The 15266-nt window shown below is 42.0% G+C and overlaps 1 protein-coding gene across 3 annotated transcripts; it reads left to right on the top strand.

Annotated features, from left to right (window-relative positions):
* The first annotated feature begins 1165 nt into the window (after window positions 1–1165).
* Window positions 1166–14871, top strand: slc25a18 (solute carrier family 25 member 18). 3 transcript variants are annotated; one of them, XM_020481073.2, is made up of 10 exons: window positions 1166–1593; window positions 2739–3052; window positions 3276–3398; window positions 4374–4429; window positions 4753–4843; window positions 7973–8088; window positions 8197–8380; window positions 10407–10579; window positions 13583–13658; window positions 13750–14871. In XM_020481073.2, the coding sequence occupies exons 2-10, from the start codon at window positions 3033–3035 to the stop codon at window positions 13889–13891; spliced, it is 981 nt and encodes a 326-aa protein (XP_020336662.1). In that variant the 5' UTR covers window positions 1166–1593; window positions 2739–3032; the 3' UTR covers window positions 13892–14871. The 3 variants fall into 3 exon arrangements, with proteins under 3 accessions (XP_020336662.1, XP_020336664.1, XP_020336663.1); XM_020481075.2 differs by having other exon boundaries at window positions 1480–1593; window positions 2766–3052; XM_020481074.2 differs by lacking the exon at window positions 1166–1593 and adding an exon at window positions 1620–1950.
* The last annotated feature ends 395 nt before the right edge of the window (window positions 14872–15266 follow it).

Genomic DNA, 15266 nt, shown 5'->3' with positions numbered 1-15266 from the left:
GATTGTGTAAGCACTCTAGCTGCAAGGGACAAAATTGTGTAAGTACACTATAGTTGGGCTATTCTGAGTACTGTCTGTATGTGTAACCTTATAGGACATTGATTGATGAAACTGAGGCAATAGGAAAGGTATGGATCATGTATCCAACCCCAGGTTGGTCATCAATATCATACCCATGACGTTGTCAGTGATGACTTAGTCTACTGTTCCTCTGGATGTACTTGTGCAGTATTTGAGCCAGAACTCACTGACTCAATATGGCCAAACAAAGGATCTCTGGAATACGAATACATTACATAATCACAGTCTACTCTATGAAAACGGTGAAATCCTCTTTACCAGGAGTTAAGGGGTGTCCAGTGTTTGTAACCTGACACCAGGCAGTCTGGGGCCACATTTACCCACTGCAACACACTGTTGTGAGAGCTGCTCTCTCATTGGTGCTTTCTGAAAGGCTCAATGGCAAGCTCAGAGAAGACAAGTACTCTCCTCCACAAAAAGACCATCCATAATGCTTCCACTCTTACAACGACCTTGTCATTGTGGAAGAAAATAAACACGCTCGATAATGCGATAATAACAAATGTAAACATAAAGTTGCAGATAGGCAATAACAGGGGTTGCAACCACTGTCTTGTTTTGGCTATTGACAATTTAGTCCAGTCTGTCTCTGCAGTCTGCATGCAGAATGTATAACATGAAGCTCACACCTGTTTCCACCTGGGTTTCACAGACTCTCTGACTTGTGTACCACTCCAAAAGATAAGAATTTTTTTTCTACCAGCTTGTGTTTTTCTCTCTTGTAATTTATGCCCTTTTTTACATTTGTCTTTGTACTCTAACAGATTGTAATCCAAATGAGAAACATCCATCGAAAAGCGCCATTTACTTTTGGAATGAAAGTATTTGCCAGTTGATGAGACTAATTTTCAATGTCAGAAGTTGTTTTCTCACGAACATAAATCAATACTAAAATCCATACTTATATAAATCAGTTGGGGCAAGACAGTGTGGAGCTTGTGTTAGTGGAATCAGTTGTTGCTGTTATTCCATTGATTGTTTCAGTTATATATTATTCTTACAATCATTTTTTAAATGCTTTTGTTAAATGTTTTTGTTGTTTATTGTTGTTTTAATTGAATTTTAAATATCAGTGTCTCTTTCAGTTGTGGCTCATATTGGGTCTCTGCGGTATTATGCCATGCTTGTGCTGCTACTGAATAGGCTCTCTCATACATAAAGTGCCTTTGTATTGCAGCTCAGGTTTTTGTGGATTATAATAGCAATAATTTTGCACAGTCAGCATGGTATGTGAGTGGGGAGTTCAGTTTCTGTAGCTTTGTGGTGTGACTATAGGCAGAGTTTATGTCGCGTTGCGTTAGTGCAGAGCTGTGTTGCCTGGGCTGTGTCACAGTGAGTCACCACAAGAGGGAGGGACTTAGGCAGGAGGACAATGCTGGTGTTTGTGCAACGGCCCCTGAGTGGCGACTAGGTCTCTCAGATCGCTCTCGCTTGCATACCATTGCTGCACACATTGTTGAAGCGAAAGAAAAGTGGACAGCTTGATCCTGCTTGTGGGATGCACTGAGAGGGGTAAGTTCCCCATTGCTATCTTTCTTATGAAAAAAAAATGAAAAAATGTCAGACTTAAAACAAGCTATGTTGTCTGAGCTCGATGATCTGGTGCAGTTTGGAGAAGTTGGGGCTTTTGGGTTTGAGGTTGGCGTGGGGTAGACGCTCTTGTCTGTGTTTTGGCAGGGGACTAGTGTGAAAGGAGCGGAGCTGAAAGAAAGTTTCACAGAGAGGCTCAGTGAAAGGCATGTGCAGAATGTGATTGGGCACTAGAAATGCAAGTACAGAGCTGTAGTAAGAGAGGGATCAAGAGGAACGGTTCAAAAGAGGAGGATGGTTGTGGTGAAAGATAAGAACTGAGGAGAAATCAACAGAAAGGTGAGAGATGGAGAAAGGTGAATTGATTGTATTTTAATAGGAAGAGAGAAGCGAGGATAGAGGGAAGGTTTACTGAGGTAAAAATAGACTGAAGGGGAATGGAGGTGGGGAGATTAAGAGGGAGATTAATTAGGGAGCTGAGAGAAGGAAGTAAGGAGAGAAAAAAATTAAGAAAGGGTAAGGGGACACAGGAGAAGAGGGTAATTTTTGAGGTAGGTGGGAACACCTGGTGTCAATTTTACATCTTGGGTAATATTATCTATAATAATGTTGTACAGGCCAGCTGTACAAGTTGTCAAACCAATGTTACAAGTTTTCGTACACGGCAAAAATAAATATTTCAGTTCTGCCCTCCTATGTAGATCAAATAGTCTTATCCCTTTTAGCAATAAGATTAGAGAGACTTAAGACATGTGGGAGACCCAGGAAATTCTGCCTCAGTATTATGACTGACCTGCCTGGGTAACAGACGTGTTTGTGCTAACCTTCACCTCCTTGTCCAATGCCAACATGACAAGGAGTGGCATGATGGCGCAAACAGATCTGGGACCCTGGTAATGAATGACCAGGATGGGCTTCAATTAATAACCAGGATGGGCTTCAGAATTCTGATTCAGTTTGTGGACATTACATTTCTGCAATACCCTATTGCTATAACTATTGCTATAAAGAGTTGTCACTGCAGTTCAGAGTTAACACAGAGATAAAAGGACCTCTGTATGATACTGAGGTATGGGAAAAGGTAACCTGACCCATGTAATTGGTGTGGCCTTGCTCTTTTGGAACAGACAGGAACCACTTGTATTCCTGTGTAGCACAGCAGAGCAGGAAGACTGGCCAGAGGACACCGGTTAAGTTCAGGTGGTGGGTGCCACATTATAGCGGAGAGGAACCCCAATGGTTCCCCACTGTGGAAGAAAAGACGCCACATTGATACCATAGAGGCGGCAAGCTGCATTTGTGCTGGAGTCAGGTGGGCCGGTAAGGGTACGGTAGTGGTGACACCTTGGGGCTGAGCAGGTGTGCCGATCGGAGGAGGAGGAAGGAAACTGACGTGGGCCTGGAGCCCAGTGACAGCCAGGATGGCCGAGCAGAAAGTTAGGTACACAATTACAATATCTCTTCACCTAGAACCTTGAGGATTCAATCTAACATTTTGTTTTTCCCTATGTTAACATTGTGCATTTATCAAGTGTTTATGTCTGTGTCTTTCCATGTATGTATGTATGTGTTCCTCTTTGTCTGGGTGTTTTGCATGGATATGTTTCCCTCTGTCGGCTTGCGTGTGTGTGTGTGCTTGTGTTTTGTGGTTTCCATCTCCGCAGCCTACCTGCTAAGCTGATTAATGGGGGCGTGGCAGGGCTGGTGGGTGTGACCTGTGTGTTTCCTATTGATCTGGCTAAGACCCGCCTACAGAACCAGCAGGGTGCCCGAGTCTACACCGGGATGTGAGTACTGCCTTGGCTCCTCTTTTATTTTATCCACACAAGGGACTTGAGACACTTCCTGTCCTGACTCGCACCAGGGATTTGAGGTCTTTTGAAAGAGGGAGTTTTCCCTTGTTGGACGAATACAGTTTATTGAATTGGAAGAAAGAGAGAATAGTTCTGTTTGAGTCATACACACAGTAATTGTTTACAAGTAATCCGACTAAGCTGTCCATGAGGGCAGATTGGGTCAAATGTGTTTTTGCACATCTGCATTCAAAACAATTATTTGGTGGTGTATTGGTGAGCGCTATATTTACAGAGTGGCTTTCACAATAAATCCGACAGGGAAAAAAGCTTATTCCTGGCTCAATGGTATTACTTCTTGACATTCTTGGCTCTACTGGTTGTCTAGTCCAGACAGCTATCTATCTCTATACATCTGTACAGATAAGACAGTGCTATGGCAACAGGGTTGAGTGGGCATTGTGCCTATATTTACCTTGGTGAAGACAGAATGTTGGCCCAGTGAGTTACTGGTTGGCATCCTGACTACACATGGTCTTTTAATTAAGTAACAATCTAGTAGCTGCTCATGAAGTTGATCACATCAATGTAAAATCACAATGTGAACCAATTAAAGGAAAGTGTCCATCAATTATGTTTGTAGCTGTGTTTAAGTGATACCAAACAACCAACATTCAACTATGTAGGGTTTCTGTTAAGATTGACAAGACAATGTATTGTAAGGAAATGCAAATTACATACATGGTATTCATTTAATTTGTTTTATTATTATTAAATATTAAAACATACAATCTACTTGCAGTGAAGCCGCTCAACATTTACATAACATTCAGGTGTTCATTGTTTATGCATGGTCAATAAGCATCAGTTATCAATGTTATAAAATAAATCATGAATTTCAAGGATGGAATTCTTCAGAAAGTTCACCCAAAATGATTTTACTTTAATATTTCTCCTTTTTATGTGAAGGCTGGACTGTTTGACGAAGACAGTTAAGATGGAAGGCTACTTTGGGATGTATAGAGGTACTATTTCCCTGGATTCATGTAATGTACAATTCTGTGTTTTGAGTTTAGCTAACTGCCTAAATTGACATAACTGCAGTAAACCTTGTATTGTACTTTTTTTTAAAGTATCTTTTAAATTGATTTTATTTAACCTTTATTTAACAAGGCAAGTCAGTTAAGAACAAATTATTATTTACAATGACGGCCTACCAATCAAGGACTTACAGTTAGTAACTAACCTAGAGCTAATCATATGGAAGTGCAGCGCAGGGGAAGGTTTTGTGTATGACGTTAACTGTAGTTTGTGTTGCTATAATCCATTACCCCTCCCCCCTCCCCAGGTGCAGTAGTGAATCTCACTCTTGTCACACCAGAGAAAGCCATCAAACTGGCAGCAAATGATATCTTCAGACAGAAACTCTCCAAGGATGGGTAACTCACATTTAGTCCTAGAACAGCACCTACACTTTTTTCACAATTCAACTGAAAGATACTTAAACTGAAACACTTTTTGGGGCCGGGGACCCCTTTTGTGATAGCAATTTCATCAGGGACCCCCTCATAATCAGCATATAAGGAGTTTTATTATGACTTCGGCAGTGCGTCGCCAGGAGGAACAAAGTTTTTGGCCCTGGGAAGGAACATTTTAAAAGGCACACCTCTTGGCATCAGAGAGGAAATGTTGCAGTTCAAGCTGATTTCCTGCAATTCTACAGATTTTGTCATGTGGCAGAGAGATGTTTTGGGGTTGCAGCTTTAAAGGTAATATCCTGCAATTTTTACATATTTTTCCTTGGGGCAGAGAGAAAACGTTGCACTTTTAAAGCAAAAGAAATAGTGCATTTATGAACAAAAGAATTGGGTGAGGAAAACAGAATTGATAATTGGTGGAGTACTGTGGATACCAATATCCCTCACAGACTCATGTTGCCCAGGATTAAGAACATCAATTGTAGATTAATAATATTACATTCTATTGTATTACACCCTCTAAATTTATTCCACGGATCCCTTGGTCAAACTTTGTTTCATCTGTTGTCAGGCCCAGTGCAGATTTTCCTGTGTTTTATATACATTTCCACACTATGAGGTTGGAATAATACTGGGAAATCGACGATAATGCCCTTTAAGTGTAAGAGCTGCCTGAAATTTCAGCCTGTTTTGAAGGGATGGAGTTTTGGCCTGCCTGGTGACCTCAATTAGTTAAGACCAATAAGAAAGAGAATCCCAAACCTCTTTGCCAATAACAGCTAATTTTCAGTTTTCCCCTCCCCATTCAAACCACTCCCAGACAGTCCTAGCAAAATTCTTGTGTGTGAAATTGCTATTTGCTATGAAGCTATTTTTGTCTTTTTGACCATTTTGAAAGTGGCAATATGTACATTTGTGGGCAACCCAACCAAATTCACACAGAAATATGAGTTATAGATCTATCATTCTACTTGAAAGCAACTCTAAGAAGCGGTAGATACTGTATATTCTATGTATGCTTTTTCTATGCACTTGTTTTTGTGTCTTTTACTTTCAGTTTTGTACACAAGCTTCAAGCAACTGTAACAACAATATTTTTGGTTATGAAAATATATTTCACAGCAGTTTAGATGGTACAATGATTCTCCACACTATACTAGCTTATTTTGTCACAAACTGAAATTAGGCGAATTACTAGAGTTTTAGCAACCAGGAAATGGCAGAGTGATTTCTGCATAGCGCAACTTCAATTGAAAACAATCACAGTAAGGTACTTAATTGTTACCCAGAAACAATTTTATATTGACATAAAAACAGCTGCATTGGACCCCACCTTGAGAACCTCTGCCTTAAAGTACTTATAGTTGAAGTCGGAAGTTTACATACACCACATTTAAACTCAGTTTTTCACAATTCCTGACATTTAATACTAGTAAAAATTCCCTGTCTTAGGTCAGTTAGGATCACCACTTTATTTTAAGAATGTGATATGTTAGAATAATAGTAGAGAGAATTATTTATTTCAGCTTTTATTTATTTCATCACTTTCCCAGTGGGTCAGAAGTTTACATACACTCAATTAGTATTTGGTAGCATTGCCTTCAAATTGCTTAACTTGGGTCAAACATTTAGGGTAGCCTTCCACATGCTTCCCACAGTAAGTTGGGTGAATTTTGGCCCATTCCTCCTGACAGATCTGGTGTAACTGAGTCAGGTTTAGGCCTCCTTGCTCGCACACTCTTTTTCAGTTCTGCCCACAATTTCTATTGGATTGAGGTCAGGGCTTTGTGTTAGCCACTCCAATACCTTGACTTTGTTGTCCTTAAGCCATTTTGCCACAACTTTGGAAGTATGCTTGGGGTCATTGTCCATTTGGAAGACCCATTTGCAACCAAGCTTTAACTTGACTGATGTCTTGAGATGTTGCTTCAATATATCCACATAATTTTCCTCCCTCATGATGCCATCTATTTTGTGAAGTGCACCAGTCCCTCCTGCAGAAAAGCACCCCCATAACATGTTGCTGCCACCCCTGTGCTTCATGGTTGGGATGGTGTTCTTTGGCTTGCAAGCCTCCCCCTTTTTCCTACAAACACAACGATGGTCTTTATGGCCATAATGGCGATTTTTGTTTCATCAGACCAGAGGACATTTTTCCAAAAAGTATAATCTTTGTTCCCACGTGCAGTTGCAAACTATAGTCTGGCTTTTTTTATGGCGGTTTTGGAGCAGTGGCTTCTTCCTTGCTGAGCGGCCTTTCAGGTTATGTCGATACAGGACTCATTTTACTGTGGATATAGATACCTTTGTACCTGTTTCCTCCAGCATCTTCACAAGGTCCTTTGCTGTTGTTCTGGGATTGATTTGCACTTTTCGCTCCAAAGTATGTTAATCTCTAGGAGACAGAACGTGTCTCCTTCCTGAGTGGTATGACGGCTGCGTGGTCCCATGGTGTTTATACTTGCGTACTATTGTTTGTACAGATGAACGTGGTACCTTCAGGCATTTGGAAATTGCTCCCAAGGATGAACCAGACTTGAGGAGGTCTACAATATTTTTTCTGATGTATTGACTGATTTCTTTTGATTTTCCCATGATGTCAAGCAAAGAGGCACTGAGTTTGAACATAGGCCTTGAAATACATCCACAGGTACACCTCCAATTGACTAAAATGAAGCTTCTAAAGCCATGACATAATTTCTGGAATTTTCCCAGCTTTTTAAAGGCACAGTCAATTTAGCGTATGTAAACTTTTGACCCACTGGAATTGTGATACAGTGAATTAGAAGTGAAATAATCTGTCTGTAAACAATTGTTGGAAAAATTAGATGTCCTAACCAACTTCCAAGAGTGGTAGAAAAATCTATTTTTAATGACTCCAACCTAAGTGTATGTAAACTTCCAACTTCAACTGTATTCATGCAAAAAGTTCATCAGGTGGATAATCCTTAGTTAACATAACATTAATGTAATAAAGTCAGACGATAGAAGGTGCTATTCCTGCAGTGCACTGTGTCTATTTATCAGAATGGTGGTGCCATTGCTTTGTGTTATTTATTACCCTGCTAACCCTGTCATTTTGTCCCACAGGAAGTTGCCCCTATGGGGGGAGATACTGGCAGGATGTGGGGCGGGGACGTGTCAGGTGATAGTGACCACACCCATGGAGATGCTCAAGATCCAGTTGCAAGACGCAGGAAGGTTGGGTGAGTTCTGTGAACCATTTGTCCTTAGGCCACAGCTGTCTGTGCTAGGCAGTGATAATGACTCTGCTGCATCAGTTTTTTGACACTGATGTGGTGTGTGTGTGACAGCTGCCATAACCAGAGTGGTCCAAGCACCCACTGCAGCTCCTGGTCCAGCGCCGTCATTGGTGGCCCCCCCTGCAGCCCAGCCAGCCCCACCACCACGGACCACTGCCATCCGTATCACCCTGGAGCTACTGAAAACACGCGGCCTGCCTGGCCTCTACCGGGGAGCAGGAGCCACATTGATGAGGTCATCTCTCTGTTTCTCTCAAATTCACATAGGCAACAGCATACAAAGTCAAACACTGAATTAATGATATTAGACAAACTGTATGTGTGTGTCAAATGCACGCACGCACGCACTCACTCACTGACTCATTCACTCCCTGTGTGCCAAGCACACACAAACACACATGCACACAAACATGTTTCTGTTGCTCAGTTCTGAGTAATCCTGAACTGAGTGAACTGAGGTGACCTGCTAGACTCACTGTCAGGCCTGATTTGTCTCATTGTCTCATTACTGGTGATTAGTTTGTGGCAAAGACTTTCAAATTTACTTCTGGTGAAGGCTACCTCATTTACATACACCACATATCGCATCCCTCTGTTCAACATTTGACATTTTTTGGAAATAAGTTCTCTTACACTAAGCACTGTACATAGAATGTATATCGGGTCTGACTGGCACACTGGCTTATCAAGCCCAAAATACAGTACCAGTCAAAAGTTTGGACACACCTACTCATTCAAGGGTTTTTCTTTATTTTGTACTATTTTCTACATTGTAGAATAAAAGTGAAGACATCAAAACTATGAAATAACACATATGGAATCATGTAGTAACAAAAAGTTAAACAAATCAAAATATATTTTAGATTCTTCAAAGTAGCCACCATTTGCCTTGAAGACAGCTTTGCAAACTCTTGGCATTCTCTCAACGAGCTTCATGAGGAATGCTTTTCCAACAGACTTGAATGAGTTCCCACATGCTGAGCACTTGTTGGCTGTTTTTCCTTCAAAACCATCTCAATTGGGTTGAGGTCGGGTGATTGTGGAGGCCAGGTCATCTGATGCAGCACTCCATCACTCTCCTTCTTGGTCAAATAGCCCTTACACAGCCTGGACGTGTGTTGGGTCATTGTCCTGTTGAAAAATAAATGATAGTCCCACTAAGCGCAAACCAGATTTGATGGCGTATTGCTGCAGAATGCTCTGGTAGCCATGCTGGTTAAGTGTGCCTTGAATTCTAAATAAATCACTGACAGTGCCACCAGCAAAGCACCATTACACCTCCTCCTCCATGCTTCACGGTGGGAACCACACATGCGGAGATCATCCGTTCACCTACTCTGCGTCTCAGAAAGACACTGGGTTGGAACCAAACATCTAAAATTTGGACTCATCAAACCAAAGGACAGATTTCTACTGGTCTAATGTCCATTGCTTGTGTTTCTTTGCCCAAGCAAGTCTCTTCTTCTTATTGGTGTCCTTTAGTAGTGGTTTCTTTGCAGCAATTCAACCATGAAAGCCTAATTCACACAGTCTCCTCTGAACAATTGATGTTGATGTGTCTGTTACTTGAACTCTGTGAAGCATTTATTTGGGCTGCAACCTGAGGTGCAATTAACTCTAATGAACTTGTCCTCTGCAGCGGTCCTCATGAGTCAGTTTCATCATAGCGCTTGATGGTTTTTGCGAATGCACTTGAAGAACCTTTCAAAGCTCTTGAAATGTTCCACATTGACTGACCTTCATGTCTTAATGTAATGATGGACTGTTGTTTCTCTTTGCTTATTTGAGCTGTTCTTGCCATACTATGGACTTGGTCTTTTACCAAATAGGGCTATCTTCTGTATACCCCTCCTACCTTGTCACAACACTGGCTGATTGGCTCAAACACATTTAAGAAGGAAAGAAATTCCACAATCTAACTTTTAACAAGGCCTGTGAATTGAAATGCATTCCAGGTGACCACCTCATGAAGCTGGTTGAGGAATGCCAAGAGTGTGCAAAGCTGTCATCTAGGCAAATGGTGGCTATTTTGAAGATTCTCAAATATAAAATAGATTTTGATTTAACACTTTTGGTTACTTCATGATTCCATATGTGTTATTTAATAGTTTTGATGTCTTCACTATTATTCTACAATGTAGAAAAATCCTGGAATTAGTAGGTGTGTCCAAAATTTTGACTGGTACTGCAAATCAATAGGTTCTTGCAGTGTTAATCCTCCTGTGGACTGAGCCATACCTCTGTTATTTTTCATTTTCCAGGGACGTCCCTTTCTCTATGATCTACTTCCCGATGTTCGCCAACCTGAACGCGCTGGGCCGAGGAGGGCCGAGTAGCCATGGAGACCTGCAGGAGCGGGCCCCCTTCCTGCAGTCCTTCACGGCAGGCTGCACAGCCGGATCAGTGGCAGCTGTAGCTGTCACACCACTGGACGGTGAGAGAGACAGAGGCAGGGAAGGGCTGGGGGAGCCCCAGAAAGCAGATATAAACCTCTGTATTCTCAGTGTCATTCAGTAACGTACACGTTATTCAGTCGCAGTACATGTTGTAATGCACACAATAAGACCATCTAATCCTTATGTACAGTGGCAAGAAAAAGTATGTGAACCCTTGGAATTACCTGGATTTCTGGAGAAATTATTCAGAAAATTTGATCTGATCTTTATCTTAGTCACAACAAGACAAAAACAGTGTGCTTAAACTAATAACACACAAATTATTGTATTTTTTTGTCTATATTGAATACATCATTTAAACATTCAGTGTAGGTTGGAAAAAGTATGTGAACACACACAAAATTTGAGTTTGCTATTTACAAGAAGCATTGCCTAATGTGAACCATTCCTCGAATAAAAGAGATCTCAGAAACCTAAGATTAAGAATTGTTGACTTGCATAAAGTTGGAAAGGGTTACAAAAGTATCTCTAAAAGCCTTGATGTTCATCAGTCCACGGTAATACAAATTGAAAGATCAGCACTGTTGCTACTCTATCTGGGGACAGTTTAAACTAAAGTGGAGTTGTTTGTGAGGAACACACAACACTATGTGTGGAGAAGAAAAGGCACAGCACACCGACATCAAAACCTCATCCCAGCTGTAAAGTATGGTGGAGGTCGCATCATGGTTTGGGGCTGCTTTGCTGCCTCGGGGCCTGGACAGTTTGCTATCATCGACGGAAAAATGAATTCCCAAGTTTATCAAGATATTTTGTAGGAGAATGTAAGGCTATCTGTCCTCCAATTGAAGCTCAACAGAAGTTGGGAGATGCAACAGGACAACGACCCAAAACACAGAAGTAAATCAACAACCGAATGGCTTCAACAGAAGAAAATAAGCCTTCTGGAGTGGCTCAGTCAGAGTCCTGACCTCAACCCGATTTAAAATGCTGTGGCATGACCTCGAGAGTGGTTCACACCAGACTTCCTAAGTACACTGCTCAAAAAAATAAAGGGAACACTAAAATAACACATCCTAGATCTGAATGAATTAAATATTCTTATTAAATACTTTTTTCTTTACATAGTTGAATGTGCTGACAACAAAATCACACAAAAATGATCAATGGAAATCAAATGTATCAACCCATGGAGGTCTGGATTTGGAGTCACACTCAAAATTAAAGTGGAAAACCACACTACAGGGTGATCCAACTTTGATGTAATGTCCTTAAAACAAGTCAAAATGAGGCTCAGTAGTGTGTGGCCTCCACATGCCTGTATGACCTCCCTACAATGCCTGGGCATGCTCCTGATGAGGTGGCGGATGGTCTCCTGAGGGATCTCCTCCCAGACCTGGACTAAAGCATCCGCCAACTCCTGGACAGTCTGTGGTGCAACGTGGCGTTGGTGGATGGAGCGAGACATGATGTCCCAGATGTGCTCAATTGGATTCAGGTCTGGGGAACGGGCAGGCCAGTCCATAGCATCAATGCCTTCCTCTTGCAGGAACTGCTGACACACTCCAGCCACATGGTCTAGCATTGTCTTGCATTAGGAGGAACCCAGGGCCAACCGCACCAGCATATGGTCTCACAAGGGGTCTGAGGATCTCTTCTCGGTACCTAATGGCAGTCAGGCTACCTCTGGCGAGCACATGGAGGGCTGTGTGGCCCCCCAAAGAAATGCCACCCCACACCATGACTGACCCACCGCCAAACCGGTCATGCTGGAGGATGTTGCAGGCAGCAGAACGTTCTCCACGGCGTCTCCAGACTCTGTCACGTCTGTCACATGTGCTCAGTGTGAACCTGCTTTCATCTGTGAAGAGCACAGGGCGCCCGTGGCGAATTTGCCAATCTTGGTGTTCTCTGGCAAATGAAAAACGTCCTGCACGGTGTTGGGCTGTAAGCACAACCACCCCCTGTGGATGTCGGGCCCTTGCACAAAGGCGGAGGTAGCGGTCCTGCTGCTGGGTTGTTGCCCTCCTACAGCCTCCTCCACTTCTCCTGATGTACTGACCTGTCTCCTGGTAGCGCCTCCATGCTCTGGACACTACGCTGACAGACACAGCAAACCTTCTTGCCACAGCTCGCATTGATGTGCCATCCTGGATGAGCTGCACTACCTGAGCCACTTGTGTGGGTTGTAGACTCCGTCTCATGCTACCACTAGAGTGAAAGCACCACCAGCATTCAAAAGTGACCAAAACATCAGCCAGGAAGCATAGGAACTGAGAAGTGGTCTGTAGTCCCTACCTGCAGAACCACTCCTTTATTGGGGGTGTCTTGCTAATTGCCTATAATTTCCACCTGTTGTCTATTCCATTTGCACAACAGCATGTGAAATTTATTGTCAATCAGTGTTGCTTCCTAAGTGGACAGTTTGATTTCACAGAAGTGTGATTGACTTGGAGTTACATTGTGTTGTTTTAAGTGTTCTCTTTTTTTTGAGCTGTGTATATTGCTGAACTGAAACAGTTTTGTAAAGATGAATGGTCCAAAATTCCTCCTGACCGTTGTGCAGGTCTGATCCGCAACTACAGAAAATGTTTGGTTGAGTTTATTGCTGCCAAAGGCGGGTCAACCAGTTATTACACTGAATGTTGAAAACATGAAAACGTATAATTGTTTGTGTGTTATTAGTTTAAGCAGACTGTGTTTGTCTATTGTTGTGACTTAGATGAAGATCAGATCAAATTTTATGACCAATTTATGCAGAAATCCAGGTAATTTCAAATGGTTCACATACTTTTTCTTGCCACTGTAGATGTCGAACAGGGACAGTTTGTAAGGTCTGAGTCCTGTGTTGGGTTGGGGTTGCAGAGGCTATTGAATTTACTTAGGGGATTACAATTAAATGATACCCCAAGTGCAGTGGAATGAACTACGGCATTATCAATAACTCAAGAATCCCAGAGCACAATGATGACCCACATTGTCTGTACTTTATAAAGGGTAGTTGAGTTGACATTGATGTCTGTGTGTGTGTTTGTTGGCAGTCATAAAGACTCGTATACAGACCTTGCAGAAGGGGGAGGGGGAGGACACATACCGTGGCATTGTTGACTGCACACGGTAAGGCATGCACTGGAAAACCCACACGTTTGCTGCTCCAATGTGTATGTGTAAACCTTTCACTGACAGCAGGTTTCTCACCTTTCCATAGGCGGATCTGGAGTAAAGAGGGCCCAGCAACATTCCTCAAAGGGGCGACATGTCGCGCTCTGGTCATTGCCCCTCTCTTTGGCATCGCACAGGGGGTCTACTTTCTGGGCGTAGGAGAGCAGTTGCTAGGGCTACTGGAATAGCAGGAGAATGTGACCCTTTACAGTATAGAACATACTGCTTCATTCACCAGTGAAAGTGAATGGCGGGAGAGAGGAGTGTAGCCCTAACTGTATGAGCACATGGTGAGAGAGCGAGAGAAAGACCGAAAGAGAGAGGTCACAATCAGCTAACCAAATTATGACGAAGAGAGTGAAGGATGATGGGGAGGCTCTAACTGCTAACATGGGAAACAACATTGCACACTAATTATGTTTGTCTAGATTTCTAAAATGTGTAAGCAGGGTTCTATAGGTTAAATAGGCTTCTGAGTGTATATGTATGTGACTAATCTGGAGGTGTGTCTCAGCCAGGTTGGTGTCTTAGGGTTGTACTTTCAACTTGAGAGCTAACTCCATGGTTCTTATGCAGAAGGGTCCTTGAGTTTGCCATCACTTAGGAAGTTGCCAAGCTATCGTGTTATTTGAGTGACAAAACCCTCTTCAAATTTGATTTCAAACTATCAAATATTTTTATGAATGTTTTATAATGTTGACTACATTGCCATGTTTGATGAGAAGTCTAAACTAGAACTTGGCCCGCATTTCAAAGCAAATGGTTCACCTTTCACAGAGAGATATCCTTTTTGTTTTGTTTTATGAAAAAGGACTTAACCTCCATATTAGCCCAGTGAGTTGCTTTCCCATCCGTGAGTCCAGAGTTGTAAATCTTGGACTCGTCCTGTGTCAAGCACTGCCAGTTAACTGTATAGGGTCAGTTGTTAATGCTTTAATCCTATCTCTGTACTGTAACCTGCTGAACAGCCAGGCTCCTCTCCTACAGTTTAGACTGCTGGGCCTGCACTCTGAGGCCTTACCTTCCTGTTCACCACAACTCTGAGGCTCGGAAGCAAACCTCCTCTAGCTGTATTACTGTTAGCTTAACTTTTTTAATGCTTCTATGAATGACATGTCGGTTCACACAATAAAAATAATAAAAAATAAAGCCTTATTTTGCTGATGGAGTCTCTTGTCCAAAACATTTAACTTGTGCGTAAATCTTAACATTTGGAATTCAGCATAATTGTTGAAAGTGTTCAAATGTCTGTATTGATGTACAATTTAGTGAAGCCTATGACAAGATCCATTTTAAAGCAGGTTCTTGCGAACTCTCTATGGTGTAAATCCACAAGGTGGCAATAAAAGCATTTTGTTTTGTACATTTTTAAAGCTGAACGCTACATTTTATGATGGGTCTGGAATAACCATGTTAGTATTAATTGGAGAGAACAAACTGCAAATGAAAATACTGAATATTCACATTTCTGTATGTATTTATTATTAATCACATTGGTAAGTCACAATAAAAGACATCCATTCTCTAATCCACTATATTCCCATTCAACACTAAATACACACA

The sequence above is a fragment of the Oncorhynchus kisutch genome, linkage group LG4, assembly GCF_002021735.2.
Source record: "Oncorhynchus kisutch isolate 150728-3 linkage group LG4, Okis_V2, whole genome shotgun sequence".
Lineage (NCBI taxonomy): Eukaryota > Metazoa > Chordata > Actinopteri > Salmoniformes > Salmonidae > Oncorhynchus > Oncorhynchus kisutch.
This window is presented reverse-complemented; position numbering and strand designations above follow the sequence as displayed.

What these genes read in the sequence shown, in the direction of transcription:
- slc25a18 (XM_020481073.2), top strand. Translation starts at nt 3,033, where the DNA reads ATGGCCGAGCAGAAAGTTAG. An exon ending in CAGAAACTCTCCAAGGATGG is followed by an intron (nt 4,844 to 7,972) that starts GTAACTCACATT and finishes TTTGTCCCACAG; the next exon opens with GAAGTTGCCCCTATGGGGGG. An exon ending in GGCATTGTTGACTGCACACG is followed by an intron (nt 13,659 to 13,749) that starts GTAAGGCATGCA and finishes ACCTTTCCATAG; the next exon opens with GCGGATCTGGAGTAAAGAGG.